Source organism: Rattus rattus, chromosome 2 (genome assembly GCF_011064425.1).
Source record: "Rattus rattus isolate New Zealand chromosome 2, Rrattus_CSIRO_v1, whole genome shotgun sequence".
Classification (NCBI taxonomy): domain Eukaryota; kingdom Metazoa; phylum Chordata; class Mammalia; order Rodentia; family Muridae; genus Rattus; species Rattus rattus.
In genome coordinates, this window is record NC_046155.1 from 153,533,164 (window position 1) to 153,550,851 (window position 17,688).

General features: G+C 51.6%; 1 protein-coding gene across 1 annotated transcript in view; it reads left to right on the forward strand.

Annotated features, from left to right (window-relative positions):
* Abcc6 (ATP binding cassette subfamily C member 6) overlaps positions 1-12,738 on the forward strand; it is a 53,226-nt gene extending 40,488 nt beyond the window's left edge. The window contains exons 23-31 of the mRNA XM_032893592.1: positions 2,609-2,919; positions 3,925-4,124; positions 5,671-5,797; positions 6,700-6,801; positions 7,788-7,934; positions 8,484-8,642; positions 8,727-8,893; positions 10,907-11,101; positions 11,407-12,738. Of these exons, the coding sequence (XP_032749483.1) occupies positions 2,609-2,919; positions 3,925-4,124; positions 5,671-5,797; positions 6,700-6,801; positions 7,788-7,934; positions 8,484-8,642; positions 8,727-8,893; positions 10,907-11,101; positions 11,407-11,515 (1,517 nt within the window). The 3' untranslated portion in view covers positions 11,516-12,738. The remainder of the gene's footprint in view (positions 1-2,608; positions 2,920-3,924; positions 4,125-5,670; positions 5,798-6,699; positions 6,802-7,787; positions 7,935-8,483; positions 8,643-8,726; positions 8,894-10,906; positions 11,102-11,406) is intronic.
* The last annotated feature ends 4,950 nt before the right edge of the window (positions 12,739-17,688 follow it).

A 17,688-nucleotide genomic window follows, 5' to 3' on the forward strand; every position in this document is an offset into this window, starting at 1 on the left:
GTCCTTTTCCTGTTGAGCCTTCTCACCAGCCCAGCTTAACTCACTATCTCAATCAGAGGCAGTCTTTCCTTCCAGTCCAGGCTGGCCTCAGACTCAAGGTCCCCCTGCTTCAACCCCCTACATACTAGGGTTACAGGTCTGAACCACCACTCAACTCCTTCTATAAAATAATGATGATAATTAATATGTTATTACTAAATAATAAAGTATATCATATTATATAACAAATCTAGAATATAAATATATAATATATGACAAAATATGTCATATATTGCATATTTTATACTTTATATTATATAATGTAATAATTAATATTATATAATTATTGTTATATTATTATTATATTAGAATTGATTTATATAATAATATATCGTGATAATTATATGGTAGTGTAATATATAATATAGTAATATATTATAATGATGAATATATAATATAATTATAATTATGACTATATAATAATATTATTATTATTCCTTAAGTGATTGCAGGTTCACTTCTGCTGCAAAGCAAGGTGCAAAGAGCACCCATGTGGCCTCTGCAGGGACACCAGGCTGCAAAGTGATATTGTCACATTGCAACACGAATATCGACTAAGCCAATCATCCTGTGACCTTATGTGGCATAGCATGGTTTATGGCTTATGTAGATGTTCTCACAGCATCCACACTCAGGCTATTGAGCAGCCATGTCCCTGCAAGGACTGGCTATGGTGCCCTTGCATCGTCTGTCCTCCCTATTCCAGTGCCCATTTCCCTGCATTTCAAACATGGCCACAGTAAAAAGAAAATGTTGCTGGGCACGTGGGTTTGGCCCCTTCCTGAAAGCTATTTGAGTTAGCCAGGGACAGTGACACACTCCTGTAACCCCAGCTACTCGGGAGGCTGAAGACAGGACCCATGCAAGTTAAAACTATCCTGGGCTCAGGGACAGCCTAGGTAACTTGGTGACATCCATCGCAAAATAAGCAAAATAGGGGACTGGGGAGATGGCTCAGTGTAAAGACTCCTGCCAGCAAACCTGTTGACTAGAGTTCGACTCTTGTGAGTCATGTGGTAGAAAGAGAGATCAGACTCCCACAGGTTGTCTTCTGACTTCTACACACATGCTACGGCAGGAAACACACACACACACACACACACACACACACACACACACACACACACACACACGACGACGACGCACGCACGCACGCACGCACGCACACAAGTTCATACGCGGGGCTTGGGGATTTAGCTCAGCGGTAGAACGCTTGCCTAGCGAGCGCAAGGCCCTGGGTTCGGTCCCCAGCTCCAAAAAAAAAAAAAAAAAAAAAAAAACAAGTTCATACGCACACATACACAAGTACAAAATAAATTCGACTTTTAAGTGAAAAAGGGGGACTCTCTGAGGATATAGCTTAGTGTAGAGTGCTTGCCTAACGTGTGAAGCCCCAGGTTCAGTCTCCAGCACCACAGATAAAAAGCAGCTTCAACACGATCCACTAGGACAGTAGCCACGTCAGCGAGATGCCGTGAGCCTCTGTCTCCCTTGTAAATAGGCATGCCAGCCCCGACTTTAGGGACCCTTACAGTTTGTACACCTGTCTGCCACAGCTCAGAGCGGTTGCTTGAATGCAGATGGTCGCTTAATCCAGCCAGACTATGAGCTATGTCAGACTATGTCAGTCAGCCATGCTGGAATGAACCATTTGGGCGGCACGCGGCTGCATGCTGGCTACCGAGCTAGGGCTAGCCTGGGCCAGTGGCATGCCCCTAAAGCCTCATCACTCCAGAGGTGGAGGTAGAAAGATTAGACATTCAACTTATCCTCTGCTACATCCAAAGCCAGCTTGGGCTACATACGACCTTGTCTCAAAAGAAACAAAATCTATCTGTGACCGATACAGTATCTAGAATCACAGAAACCGATTCTCCCACAATACTTAGGTGGACCATCTTAAACCCAGCCAGCAGCGGAGCTGGTTCCTGGAGGAATCTGGGGAAGACCTTGGGAGCAGGTGCAGAAGACTCAGACGCACCTTGTTTGAAACAGGGCACACCTGCATCCCCAACACTCCGCACTTCACTCCCAGCTCAGGCTTCATCCACAGGGAAGGATCTGATTGGCCCCTTTATGAGTCAGGAGACCACCATAAACCAATCACAGTAATCGCCATGGCTAGTGTGCTCTGATTGGCTACTTGAGTCATGTGACTGCCTACACTGCACTATGGGGCTTCGATTGACAGTAGGGTGCCTTGGCAGTGACTCCCCTTGCCTCTCCTTTTCCAGTTTCTGGTGGCTTTTGGATCCTTTGTTTACCTTAGCTGTTACTGCTACTCCGGTCTCTATCTGTGTCTATTATCTGTCTCCTGCCTGTGCCCAGTTCTTAAAGGATACAAAGAACAGGTGTAGGCCTCACCCTAAATCTAGAATATTCTTTTGTTGTATCTATGAAACTTGTATTTCTAAATAAATTGTATTTAGAGGTCAAGTTAGGTATGAGTTTGGGGAGACACTATTCAACCCTCCAGCAGCGGGTCTATCACATCATAGCATGGCCATCCGGGTCCTGGGAGACCCGCCCCAGCCCAGCAGCGGGTTCCACTCCAACTCTCCCTCTGCAGCCATCGGACTGTTTGCCTCCATGGCTGCGGTGTTCCTGGGTGGGGTCCGAGCTTCTTGCCTGCTTTTCCGGAGCCTCCTCTGGGACGTGGCTCGCTCTCCCATTGGCTTCTTTGAGCGCACACCCGTCGGGAACCTGCTGAACCGTTTTTCCAAGGAGACGGACACAGTGGATGTGGACATCCCAGACAAGATGAGGACCTTGCTGACCTATGCCTTTGGACTCCTGGAGGTTGGCCTGGCAGTGTCGATGGCCACACCACTGGCTATTGTGGCCATCCTACCTCTTATGCTCCTCTATGCTGGGTTTCAGGTATGGAGAGCCCAGGTCTAGCTGAGGTCCCTTCTGTCAGTCCCCTCACTGCCTCTGGGCAAGGTTCGATGGGAGAGTCACAGATCGCCGTGGGATGGAGAGATTAGAAGCCCCACCACCCCTCCCACCCTAGGAGCAGACAGTACCCTGTAGAACCCACACAAGTCTCTGTCTCTCAGTCACTCCTCATGTCTAACTGTGGGTCCTACTGCTGCAGTGTCTCCTCCCATTTGCACGCGGCTGGGCACAGCACTGCATCGGAGAGGATTATATTGTGTTAAAATGTCTGTTTTCCTCTGCCTGGGCCAGAGGCCCTCTGAAATTGGCTTAACAAAAAGACCAGCATCTGAGCCAGGAATGCTGGGGCATGTCTGTAATACCAGATCTTTGGGAAGCAGATGTGGTCTCAGTCTGGGTTGCATGAGACACTCAACCAGCTGGTCTTTGAGAAGCTCAGGCTAGCTCAGCCAGGCCTCAATTTCTACATGCTTTTGCCAGGGGACAAACAGACCTCAGCTGCCCTCTGCTCTGCCTCTCCCCAATTTCCCCAACACCAAGGAAGTCTTTCATCAGTGCAACCAGGAATGATTTTTTTTTTGGTTCTTTTTTTGGAGCTGGGGACCGAACCTAGGGCCTTGCGCTTGCTAGGCAAGCGCTCTACCACTGAGCTAAATCCCCAACCCCCCAGGAACGATTTTGATTGGCCTGTGATGAGCCCTGTGCCTGTCCAAAACCAATCTTAGGCTGGGCCATGTGACCATCTATATGTCCAGGACAATCACCATGATTGTTGGTGGCCCCAGCTGCCCAGGTCATCTCTCAGGCCACGTGATTTGGGGCGAATGCTTTGGCATCAGACAGAGATGGTTTGGAGCTGGTCCCATTGCTAGATTCAGCAGCTGTCGAATCCCCCTGCTACTGAGAAGGCAAGCAAGCGGTCCCTGCTGCTCCTTGTGTGCTCAGAGCTCCCCTCTGTCTCTCGCCTCCTCCCCTCTCCCACCACAGAGCCTCTACGTGGCCACATGTTGCCAGCTGAGACGCCTGGAGTCGGCCAGTTACTCCTCAGTGTGTTCCCATCTGGCTGAGACCTTCCAGGGCAGTCAGGTGGTCAGGGCCTTCCAGGCCCAGGGGCCCTTCACAGCTCAGCACGATGCCCTCATGGATGAGAACCAGAGGATCAGTTTCCCAAGGCTGGTGGCCGACAGGTAGGACCTGGGATCCCCCTCCCCAAAAGAGTTATACTGGGTAGTCACACAGCTAGGGACTATCTGAGGCAGAGTGCCGCTCGGAGCGTCTGAACACAGAACAGCCAAGGGGTCTCCGATGGGTTCCGAGGTTCAGAAAGAATGGTTGCCAGGCAATCACGACAACCGCTGTTTCCTTGATGGCAGGAAGCTGGTATCCTTAATCCTCCATCACCTTTTGGGACTAAGAAAGAGTAAGACAACTCCCAGTTCTTAGTTTTAAGTTGGTAAACCCTGACCAAGTTACACAACCTCTCTGAGCCTCATTAACTCAACTGCTGTCACACTCAAGGTGACTTTAAGGATTTGTTACAGGGAGTGCTGGCCCCATGCCTGGCACTGCTCCAGCCCTCCTTGAGCCTCAATTTCGTCAGCTATCAAATGGGAACAGTATCTTCTCCCCTCCCAGGGACACAAGAGGCACTTGTCCAGGCTGGGTCCCCAGCTCCATGAACATGCTCACTCACTGTTAAAGGAATTAATGGTTGAACAGAACTCAGTGAGGCAGATACACTGTACCTATCCTTTGAGAACGCATTAGTTGAGCACATGCTTTATGCTAGAGCCAGGGATGAGAAAACAAGATCTTTGTCACCATGGAGCCCAGGACTCATATTGGCAACAGTAGTTGCCGACATTAAGTGATTTGTCTGGGAAGAGACGCATGGGATGGAGGTCAGGGATGAGGAGAAGGAGAAACACAGTCAGGTTGGGCTCCCAGGAGAGGTCACGGTGGCGCTGAGTGCATGCGAAGATGTGAACGTGGCTTAATAAGGAGGCAGGCCAGGGCTGGGAGACACTCGAGGGGTAAAGGCTTGCCTCGCAGTAAGAGATGTGCTCATCAGAGCTCACTGTATAAAGAATCCAGGGGGGTGGCATAAGCTTGTTGTCTCAGAGGTTGGGAAGGGGGGGTTGGGAGGGAGGCATCTCAGTTCCTGAGGCTCACTGGCAAGCCAGCCTAGCTCTCTTGATAAGTTCCGAACCAGCGAGAGACCCTGTCTCACTGGTAGAGCCGTGTGGTGTCAGTGCACACCTTTAGTTCCAGCAGTCAGGAGGCAGAGGCAGGTAAATCTCTGAGTTTGAGGCCAGCCTGGTCTACAGAGTGAGTTCCAGGATAGCCAGGGCTACACAGAGAAACCCTGTCAAATGAATGAATGAATGAATGAATGATGTATGATACCTGAGGAAGGACCGTTGAGATTGTCCTCTAGCTTGCACACACGTGTACATGTAGCCACAAGCATACCAGGGAGGTGACTGGTGGGGTATAGGCTAGACCAGGGATAGAAAATACACATCTCTAAAACAGGAAGCTCTGTGGAACACACAGTGTGTGTCAGGCCTGCAGCTAAATCACTGGGCAAGACAGAATAGTGTTACCTTTCCTCCTGCAGTTAGGTCCCATTGTAGGGCCCCCAGTGGGTGGTGAGCATTTACCACGACCAGGCCACACCACGCCCATTGAGCGGACCCTGCTGGTCCTGAGGAGCCCTGTTTCCCTTTACAGGTGGCTGGCTGCCAACCTGGAGCTCCTGGGGAATGGCCTGGTGTTCGTGGCCGCTACGTGTGCTGTGCTGAGCAAGGCTCACCTGAGTGCTGGCCTCGCGGGCTTCTCGGTCTCTGCTGCCCTCCAGGTACTCCAGCATCTTCCCCTGACTGGAGGTGGGTCAGATCAGAGAGGCACAGACCCCTGCTGGAGTAGTTCCAAGGACTCCTGAGTCTCTTCTCCAGAACTAAGCAAGTACAGTTCTCAGGGAACTTTGACTGACCTCAAGCAAGTAGCTCAAGTCCCTCTGTGTGCCCATCCAAATAATGGGCCAGCACTGCTGTTTCGGACACCCTGTAGATTAGCTGAGACGAGCGAAGACTGTTGAGAACCAGTTTCCAGCGGTGTGTTTGTTGTTAGCTCTTGGTCATATGTAATGTTGGTCACAATATCTGTGTCCACAAACACACACATACACACACGCTCTCATATACATTATACACACATTCTCTCTCTTACTCACTCTCACAGACACATACATCCTCTCCTCTCCCTTACACGTATACTCTCTTTTTCTCTCTCATATCTACACAGGCAATATCAGATAAATAAGTTGTTGTCCCAAGAACTTCATAAATTTATGTTCAGATCACCTTTAGGGGTCAGTGGCAGAACCAGCAGCAGGAAAAGCCATGGTGGGTGGGGCACGTGGCAGCTGCCCCTGCTGTGTTAAGCCAGCACAGCTGGAGTAGAGAGGAGGCAGGGACTGCTCATAGGTCCTGAATGGAATCCACAGACCCAGGTCTTGCTGTGTGTTCTGCGAAGGCCAGGCACACTCTGATCCCCTCTGTTTTGTGCCAGTAGACTTGCTAGGGTGTCACCTGCTTGCTCTATGCAATGTCTTATTAGCCAAGCCCCACCTCTGTGGGCCCAGGTCCCCAACTTCCCTTTTCCTACAGCCCCTCTTTCTTTGCCTCCCCTGGCACCTGGGTAGGGAGGAGGGCTGATGGGAACCCCGAGGAACCCAGCTGAGGTGTCGTCTCAAACCAGGTAATGCAGACTCTGCAGTGGGTGGTCCGCAGCTGGACAGATCTGGAGAACAGCATGGTGGCCGTGGAGCGAGTGCAGGACTACGCTCGCACCCCCAAGGAGGTGAGATGGGGAGATGAATGAGGGACTGTGGGTCCAGGGTGGTGCTTGCCCCTTCCTTTCCCACAAAGCAACATCCCTGTGGGCTGGAGTCACAGCCAGGACAGCAGGGATGGTGAAGAGTTAAAACCCTGCTTTCTGCTCGACTGGACAGTGCCAAGCAGTAGTGACAGTGTCCCTGCAACAGCAGGGGGCAGGAGTGAGGACTTCAAAGTGGCAGCCACACTCCAACCATGCAGCAGAGCATAGGACAGGACAAGACTGTCACTCAGGCAGAGAACAATGCCGCCCAGTGACACTTTAACCAAGCAGCAAGCCAGGCAGGGACAGGCAGCACTCATGGCTGCAGTGTGCCAAAACAAACCAGTGGTGCATGACACCTCAGGAGTATGGCAGCACTGCCACAGGAACAGAGCATCGATGTAAATGACATGGCGGCAAGCTGGCTGCAATAGCTCAAAACTAAACCCTGGCATCTGAAGGTGAGGCAGGAGGATTGCTGCTAGCTTGAAGCTAGCCTGACCTATGTAGTGAGTTTGAGGCTAGTTTGAGCTAAATAGTTAGAAACTATGCTGGGTAGAAAATTTGAAGTTAGCTTGGGAGACATAGCAAGTTAGGGGCTTGCCTGGGCTACATGGTAAGTTAGAAGCCAGTCTTAGCTATATAAAGCAAGCACTAGCTACTTCACAAGTTAGAGGTTAGTCTAGGCTATATAGAGAGTTGGAGTGTAGCTGGGATAAATCATGATTTGGAGGACAGCCTGGGTTATATAGAGAGTTGGAGGTTAGTCTGTGTTACAGGAATGTTAGAAGCTAGCCTGGGCTATATAAAGAGACTTTGTCCCAAAACAACAAAAAGGAGTGCTAGGATGACCTGGGGTGATTTCCAAACGAAAGGTTTGTGGGAAGCCGAGGTTCTGAGAAGCAGAACACCTGTGAAGTTGCAGGGACCGCTCCTCTGACCTGTGCCCAACCTGTTCCTTGACCCAGGCTCCCTGGAGGCTGCCCTCCTCTGCAGCCCAGCCTCTCTGGCCCTGTGGGGGACAGATTGAGTTCCGAGACTTTGGGCTCAGACACCGACCAGAGCTGCCCATGGCTGTGCAGGGTGTGTCCCTGAAGATCCATGCAGGAGAGAAGGTGGGCAGCCCTCCTGTTCCCGCCTTGTGGGCATCAGACTCCAAGTCTGAAACCTTGCCCAGGTTCTTAGATTCCATCTCACAGGCCCTGGTCTAGGGGTGGCTCCCTGATCTCCCTTGATCTCTCTGTACAAGGAGGGGCATGTTGGGCTGCATGGAAGGATGGATAAGGGACAGGTGAGAGAGGATGCTCTGTAGGAAAGAGTGTCAGGAATGACCTGAAGGAAAGATGGGGAGTAAGTGAAAGCAAACATGGACAGACTGACGGACAGGAGGAAGAAAGACCAGGGAGAAGCAGAAGGCTCAGGTAGGAGAGGATGCAGGGGCGGGTGCAAGGAAGTGGGAGGGGTTGCCTGGAGGGAGGGGAGTAACACAGAGAGGGGGGATGGGAGGTGGGATTTGAGGATGGGTGTTGTGGGAGCATGCCCAGCGGGAGGTGAGCCCAGAGACAAGTCCTATGAGGGAAACAATCTTTCAGATAGGTCTCCATGAACCCCAGGGCTGGGACAGACCTGTTCTGTGTGGGTCTCAGTCTTCCGTTTCCTGGCAGGTGGGCATCGTGGGCAGGACAGGGGCCGGGAAGTCCTCCCTGGCTTGGGGCCTGCTGCGGCTTCAGGAGGCCGCTGAGGGTGATATTTGGATCGATGGGGTCCCCATCACCGACGTGGGGCTGCACACACTGCGGTCCAGAATCACCATCATCCCTCAGGTGAGGCCTAGCACGCTGGGAGAAAGGCGGTGGAGGAGGGAGCTATGGTATGTCCTGGTTCTGACCCGGCATCCATCCTGCCAGGACCCTGTCCTCTTCCCGGGCTCGCTGCGGATGAACCTGGACCTGCTTCAGGAGCACACAGATGAGGGCATCTGGGCAGCGCTGGAGACGGTGCAGCTCAAGGCCTTCGTGACCAGCCTGCCTGGCCAGCTGCAGTATGAGTGCGCAGGCCAGGGAGATGACCTGAGGTATGGCCGTCCACCAATGGCAGGGCCAGAAGGAAGTGGGCAAGAGCGGGGACAGTCTGGGCCCTGCACAGACTCCAGGGAACAGCCTTCTTTGCTAAGACAGGCCCCAGTCCTTTCCTGCAGTTCCAGCTCTCAGGATTCCTACACCATGATCATTTTCCCATGGTGGAGCCCAGCCTAGACTTCTGATCTTCCACATTCATTTTTGAAAGGAAAAGTATTGGCCCAGGACCCCAAGACCAAGTTCTCAACACAAAGGAGACTTATATGCCCCAGAGGGACAGAGTGAGTGCAGTGATGAGGGGCTAGATGAGGAAGAAGGGGAAGGAAACAGGGAGAGGAGAAGGGGTATTCGTCCCAGAGCGACAAAGGACTGCCTCCGGGTAGAGAGGGAACAGACTTGGCCCATAGGTAAATGGCAGTTCACAAAGGTTTATAAACGCCCCTGTGTTGGGATGAGGTGTTTAATTGTGAGTGGGCATGTTAATTAGGATGGCCAAAGGGGGATTTTGATTGCCCACTTCAATATTTCAATAGCTGGATCTTGGTAGTCAGCCTCAGGAGGAGGAAGCAACCAAATAAGAGAATAGACCGTGGCTAGCTTAGGGAATATAGATTATGGTTTTTGGCGAGGCAGGGGGAGTGGGAGGGAAGGACTGACAGAGCCACATTCCCTTCACCTTCACTACACAAATACTATGCTTGATGTTTGCCACTGATCTCGGATTAGTTGTGGCTGAGTGATAGCGTGTGTTCTTTCCATAAAGCGTGTGTGTGTGTGTGTGTGTGTGTGTGTGTGTGTGTGTGTGTGTGTGTGTGTGTTTGCAGAGGCCAAAGGTCAACCTTGGCCTCTATAGCTCTCCACCTTATTTCAAGACAGGGTCCCTCACTGAACCTGGTGCTCATTACTTCTCCTAGGCTTGGGGGTCGGGTCCTCATGTTTGCAAGGCTGGCATTTTCCTGCCTGAGCCATCAATTCTCTAGTAACGCCTTCTGCCACAGTATTTTAAGGATGAAATACTTATGACGTAAACAGAGGCTGAGAGATACGCCGTGCTGTTGGGGGTTTTCCTAGTGCGAGGCCGTTAACAAGGGCCTTGTTCAGCTGAGGAAATGCTGTAGTGCTGGGCTCCTCTCCAGCCCCAGCCTTTCCTGAGTGTGAGGTTAGACAGTGAAACATCCTTAGGCATAGCTGGCCCTGTGGTGTAGGCCTGTGATCCCAGCTGAGCCAGGAAGATGTCACAGTTGAGTCCAGCCTGGGCTACATAGTAAGGTGAGACACAAAAAAACAAAACCAAGTAAGGCTGTGTTCCACACCTTTAATCCCAGCCTTTGGAAGGCAGAGGCAGGCAGATCTCTCTGCATGTGAGGACCAGTCTACACAGTGAGGTTCAGGCCCTCCAGAAGATCCTGTTTCAAACAAAGAAAACACAAAAGGGACAATAGTCACCTTCTATGGCTGGTATCCACCTAAACACTTAGCATGTTATGATGGGGGCTGGGAGATAGATGCTCAGTGGGTTGTGCTTGCTGAGCAAGTGGGAGGACCAGAGTTCGAATCCCCTGAATGCATAGAAGAGCCAGGTGGGCTAAGCAGCTGCCTATCATCTCAGTACTCAGGGTGCAGAGATGGAGGCCCCCGGAATGAGCTAGCTAGGCAGACTAGCTACGCCAGCCTGGGTTCAAGGAGAGACCACCTCTGTTGATAACTCTGAGAATGACTGAGAAAGGCACTCGATGTCAGCCTCTGGCCTCCACACGTGTGCACACATACATGCACCTTTTCATAGGCGGAGCCCCCGAGGCCCAGAAGGTGTGAATGACTTGCCACAGTCAACCTACCCCTGAGACAACAGAAATGGAATCGTCCCACCCCTGCAGACCTGGGTCCTCATGGTGGGATGGGGACAATCCATGCAGGCTCCATCCGCAGCTGTCCCCAGGGCCAGCCTGTAGACAGGCCTATACTAGCTCATGACACCTACTCAGCCTAACCGCGAAGCTTATCCACAGTGTGGGTCAGAAGCAGCTCCTGTGTCTGGCACGTGCCCTTCTCCGGAAAACCCAGATCCTCATCCTGGATGAAGCCACTGCCTCCGTGGACCCAGGGACGGAGATACAGATGCAGGCAGCCCTCGAGCGCTGGTTTGCACAGTGTACAGTGCTGCTCATTGCTCACCGCCTGCGCTCCGTGATGCACTGCACCAGGTAAGATGGCCCTCCTGACAGTGGTGCACGGGGCCAAAGAGGCAGGGGAAGACATGATGTGTTCATCTGCACGTGCCCTGGGATGGATCTCAAAGTGCCCACTGTGCAGGGGGCATGACCGATCCCCCAGGGAAAGGGCATTTGGCCCAGGTCCTGTGCATCCCGGATGCTGGGGGCAGGGGAGGGGTGTTGGGTAGTGGCTTGGGAAGTCAGACATCTGGGGGAGGGAAAGTAGAGCTGGGTTCTCTCTCAGTGACAAAGGCCTCGGTTACTGTCACAGGAACTGCCCCATGTCTTCCTTGCAGGGTCCTAGTCATGGATGAGGGCCAGGTGGCAGAGAGTGGCAGTCCAGCTCAGCTGCTGGCCCAGAAAGGCCTGTTTTACAGGCTAGCCCAGGAGTCGGGCCTAGCCTGAGTCAGGACTCTTCCCAAACCTCCTGGAGCCAGCCACAGAGCCTGCAGTAGCTGGAGATGCCAGAGACTCGGGGGCCACATGATGCCCAATCTAAACTCCTTTTTGGGAGGAAGACAGCAGAGAGAGTGACAGAGTATTGGAATACCAGACCCAGAAGAACCCAGCATGCCCAGGTTGGCCTGAGTAAGGCCACACCCACCCCAGGCCAAAAAGAACGGTGACTCTCAGCCCAAGGTGTCTACTTCAAGGCCATACCCACCCCAGGCCATTCGGGTTGGATGCCCTGGACCGGGGTGATGGTGTGCACATATCCCCTAACTCCTTATTTTGAGGTCATTGTAGAGTTCACTCATGGTTTTAAGAAGCCACATGGAGAGAAGCCGCAAACCCTCTGCCCTGTTTATTCCGGGGGTGACACCTTGTCCAACCCTAGGACAAGATGAAGCATCACACTGACTCAGACTGACATATCTTTACCTCTGCTGTGTGTGCATCAGTGTTTGGACTCCGTGCTTTGTGCTCTCATTGGTTTTTGAGACAGGATTTCACATAGCCCAGGCTGGCCCTGAACTCCCTTTGTTGCTGAGGATGGCCTTGAACATCTGATGCTCCTGCCTTCCCTCCCAAGTGCTGGGATTATGGGTCTGTGTCACCACACCCTGTGTGTGGGTCTCAAACACAAGGCTTTGTGTGTGCTTGACAGGCACTCACTCTAACAACTGTGTTACAGCCCCGGCTTGGATTCGGTTCTACTCCTGTTTAAAATTGTAGTGGTGAAGGGTCTCTCGCTCAAACTGGCCTCAAACTCGAGATGCTCCTGTCTCAGTCTCCAGAGTGCTGGAATGACAGACGTGTGCCACCACACCTGCCTTGACTCACCACAGCTAAGTAGTGACATCCCCATGGGCCAGGGCTGGTGAGTCCCGTGCGTGACAGTGTGCTGAGCAGTACCCTTCGCTTCTGCTCAGAGATGCCCTTCTAAAGCTGTGGCAAAGAGATTTCCACACACTGCCATGCCCCCCGAGGACTGCATCATGGATTGATCTGCCGTAGTAGCACCCATGACTCCCTGAGCAGTGATGTGTTGGGTTCAGGAGAGGATTCCTGCTTGCTTCTTGGACAGGGCTTGCTCTTCCCTCGACCCTGAGGCTTCTCTGATTGGCTACCCTTAATAAAGGATTTAAAGGATTTCCTTTCAGCTCAGAGGATTCCCCTTTACTTGTGCAGCCTGCAGCTCATTCTTAGGGTTTCTACCAGGCAAGGAGCTAACCTTATCACCGTGTCTACTTTTCTTGTGCAAAAGAGGAAACTGAAGCCAAAAAAATGGGGACACAGGGTATCGTATCTAGCGCCCAAGTGGAAACTTGCTCCTGGGCCTCTAGTCACCAAGTTCCTGTGGTCCTGTGGGCACTTCTGCCCTGGAGGAGCTAGACATGGGGCTGCCGTTCAGCAGCCTGGCCTGGACCAGAGACTGCTCTGTGTCTGCAAGTCCAGCAGGAGAGACTCTGTGGAGGCCCTACCTAGGTCTGGGAATAGACCCTGACCCACAGAGTGTCCATCACACGGGAGCTCCAGGAAGGAAGGCAGGGTAATCCAGGCCATTAATCCCTCAGCCAAGGTCTCCTGCCTGCAGGGCCCAGCCTGTGGAAGGATCAGGAATCAGCCTCAGCAGGCCACAGGGCACACATTCTCAGGCTCTGGCTGTCCCTGTAGGCCTTGTTCTTTCCTGTGGTGTTGGGGATGGAACCCATGCCTGGTAAGCAGTATCCCTGATCCACCTCCCTGCGTGACTCTGAAAGTGTCTGAGCTATGCCAGAGTCTCCCTCCTCACTGCACGTACAGTTGTGCACCAGGCCTGGCTGTAAATGCAGGTGACTCTGAGGAGGCAGGCACCATCATCCGACCCCTTCCATCCTACATCCCGCTGTGGATGTATTGAGTCACTAAGTCCTTTTAACAGAAGAGAAAACAGAGACCAGGGTGTTGGGGGCCAGTGTGTGCCCAGCAGGCCAGCTTCCCAGCCACCAGGCCTTCCCACCTCCTCACCGATGTGCCCGGAAATGACTTCCATCCTGGACTCCTGCTCCAGGGCCAAGGCTAAGGGCATGCTTCCTTCAGGAGATTTGCTTGGGAAGTTGTAGGCTTGTCTAGTCCACCGTGTATCTCCAGAGCATGCAGCATGGGCACATGGTACGTTCTGATTGGGTAAGCCAAGGGCAGGAAGGCGGGACCAGTGAATACAACCCACCTGTGGGCAAGTGGACTTGGGATCCAGGCACGAATCAGGTGCTGCACCAGGTGTCTTTCTGAACTGTTACAAACTCATTAAACCCCAGCCACACCACCACCACACCAGTGCAGGATCTGCAGTACCTAAAGGGTTAAGTTCTAGAGGCCCTGATGACAACAGGCCTTGGCTCTGTCCCATCAGAGAACCATGGCTGTGTGTGGGAGCTGTGTGGGGCACTGTAGAGAAGGAAACGGTCTGGAGTAAACACAGTTAGCAGAGACCAAAGGAGCAAAGCCAGTTTAGACAGGACCTGGGGAAGGACACCGGAGGATTGTGACAGAATTACACCATTGACCCCTGTATTCATGGGGTCAGTGTGGCTGCTGAGCAAAAGACAGACTGTGTGACTAAGTGGGGTTGCTAAGGACAGACGTCAGGAGAGCCCTGAGGAAGAGCCCTTTTCCTGTGCTCTGAAGCCCTGATTTGGTTAATACTTCCCTCCGTTGCCTCTTCACAGAACAGATTAAAATTGACCCTGGCACCCACTGCCCCATCCCAGCTAGTTCCTCGGTGAGCTCTTGGAGGCTGGAATGGAGTCCAGAAACACGGCTCACATGACTGTGAACAGGGTCAACCCCAAAGGGCCGCTGCTCTACCACAGGGGCTTCACCTTGTATAGTACGTGATGGTATTGAGCTGGGGGGTGGCGGGCAACAGCAGGCACGGTACAGCCTTCAAACTGTCTGAATTATGGACTGAATGGGGACATCTATCTCTAAATCACTGTGGCCCCATCAAACACTGGAATGTTTGTCTTCCTCAGTAGGGCCTGGGGTCAGCCACACAAGTTGGCACTGCCTGATGCGAGGAAGGGAAAAATGTCAGAGACAGGAGTTCACACTACCCTGTACTGAACCAGGCCTATGGTGGAAGAAAGCTAGCAGACAGTTTGGTCAGCTTGTGGGCAGGGAACAAACCCACCTCTCATGTCCGTGCCCATGGCAGACATTACTAATCAATCATACTACACCTTCTGGGGAGCAGAAAATGAGCTTAGAATCATTCCCAGTACAAGGCCCAGAGGTAATATTCAAAGTATTAGCCCAATTGGTACGGATGACATAATGGATAGCAAAAGTGTCTCAGTACCCATGCATCTCATTGAGTTGCAGGGGCCGCAGCACTGGCTGAGCTCAGACACATGCCTGGACTTAGCTAATGGGATGCTAGTAGAATCCTGATGAGAGAATGAACACTGAGCATGCTCACTCTTGCATATCTCCCATCACCATGACAACTTGTTGTGGCCAGTCTGGGGAGGGGGCTAGTAAAATATATAGGCATTGATCTCACTGAGGCCAAGTAGTTCACTTTTACATATCTCCCATCACCATGACAACTCGGTGTGATGGAGAGGGGGGTGGTAAAATATATAGGCATTGGTCTCATTGAGGCCAAGCAGATCAAGCCAATAGTTAGCTGTCCTTCCCATCCCTACCTCCTGCCCCATGATTGAGCCCAGCCAAGATCAGCACAGCCACAGGCTGAGTACCCCAGCATGGGACCGGAATGGAGGCTGTTTGCCCAGTGATGAATGACTGAAGCTAGCACAGAGGCAAGAGGGCAGAATGTTCAAACGCTCAGCTCCCTGCCTGCCTACCTACCTCGGGTTCTCCCTGCCTTCCCCACGCTTGTGATTCAGCTTCTCTAAGCAAAGCAGAAATGAAACTCTTCAGATGAGGAAGCTCTGAGACCATGCAGACGCCATCAGAACCCCAGCTGAATGGATCCAAATTCATGCGGAGAGACCTGGAAACAAAACAGGGTCCTGTGCCAGGACGGTAGACAGCATGTGTGAAGTCTAAATCTAGAAGGTCCCCCACAGACCCTTGCCCCTTACCTGGTGGTGTTATTTGGGGGATTCTGAGGACCCTTTAGGAGGTGTGTCCTAGCTAGAGGAAGTAGGCTGCTAGGGCCAGACCTGATTCTGTTTTGGTTCCTACTGCCTGTTTGCCTGACATACAAAGTTGTTACCACACACCCCTATACTATGACCATGCTCTCCCCGCTGTGATGGACAGCAACCCTGTGGCACTATGAACCAAAATAAACCCATTGTCTTACTTAGGGTTTTACTACTGTGAACAGACACCATGACCAAGGCAACTCTGATAAGTACAAGATTTAATGGGACTGGCTTACAGGTTCAGAGGTTCAGTCCATTATCATCCAGGTGGGAGCATGGCAGCATCCAGGCAGACATGGTGCAGGAGGAGCTGAGAGTTCATCTGAAGGCTGCTAGCAGAATACTGACTTCCATGCAGCTAGGAGGAGGGTCTTAAAGCCCACACCCATAGTGACACACCTACTCCAACAGGGCCACAACTTCTAATAGTGCCACTCCCTGGGCCGAGCATATATAAACCATCACACCCTCTTCCCTGCAGATGATTCTACCACAACTACCAGAGAAGTAATGAACAAGATGTAACAGTTACACCACATTGAACAAAGGTGGCCCACAGAGGTAAGGCACGAGATGCTCATACTAGAATAGAAAGGGGCCTGAGTCCCCCCAAAGCATAAACTTTGAGGGACAGTCGAAATATCTGGAAACCCCTGAGTTAACTGGACTAAAACTGGTATTTTGGTAAAACTTCACCAATCGTTCAAAGGCAAATGTGCTAGGACTGTTCTAGAAGGGAACTATGGCCTGGGTAATCCCTAAAGTACTGAGGATGCCTCCTGCCATGGTGTAAATGAGAAATGACCCTCACAGTGTAAGGGTCCATGGTTCGACAAAGAATGATAGCCTGGACTCAAATAGCATGTAAAAGCAAAGAGTGTTTTGTTCTGCTGAAGTCCAGCACTCTGGGGTCTCCCATTCCAAGGCAGAGACACCAAGTGAGCTTGCAGGGGGTTTAAAAGCACAGTAGGGGGATTCTAAGGAGAGGTAGGTGACCTCTACCATCGGCTCTATCTCTAGGGAAATTCTAGAACCACTGCTGGGGAAGTCTGGAAACTGTTACTGAGGGAGTCTGGAAACTGCTGCTGACCCATTGTCCTTGCCTCAGGCCAGGTGGAAGAGCAGCTTCTGAGAGCTGGACTTGCCTGGATGTGCCCAGTTCTTGAAAACAGAGAGTTAGGCCTAGTCTCCTGAACTGCCATATGAAGCCTGTCATGGAGTCAGCCTGTCTCAACAAACCCCAGGTGTCTGAATGATTGGTCCCACATGGTCATGCTGTTTCAGAAGGTTGTGGAAACTTTAGGAGGTGTGGCCTCACTAGAGGAATTGCATCACTAGGGGGCAGGGTTTGAGGGCGTACAGCCCCATCCCACTTCCTGTTCTTCTTTTGTGTGGATGGAAGGTGGTGGCTTTGCTTCCTGCTCCTGCTTTCATGCCTTCCCTGCCATTACAGACTGCGGAACTGTGATACACCCCTTCTCAGAGTTGCTTCTGGTGCTGGTATTTCATCACAGCAGCAGAAGAGTGACTGACGTATGCACCCAACCCCTCCTCCAGAATAGACTCTCAGAGAAGCCGGAGGAAAACCACAGCCAGATCAATGCATTAGGGAACTGCCGCCCACAGGGATCAGCCTAGAAAAGTCTTCTTTGCGGCTTAGCTGTAGGAAATGCTAGAGAAAATACACTGACTCCTGTAACGGGCAGAGAAGACAGTGTCTGACCGAGCCCCTCACTACCCAAATCCACAAATGCTCTGCGCCCTTGAGTGAAATGGTACACGTGTGTATGTTTATGTGTGTGTATCCCCATGTGTATGTTTATGTGTATGTGAATGTGTACATTTGTGTATACATATGTTAATGTGTACATTTCTGTGTTCACATGTATATATTTGCTGTGTGTAAATTTATATCTGTGTACATGTATGAATATATATGTATGTACATATGTATATTTGAGTGTGTATATGTATATA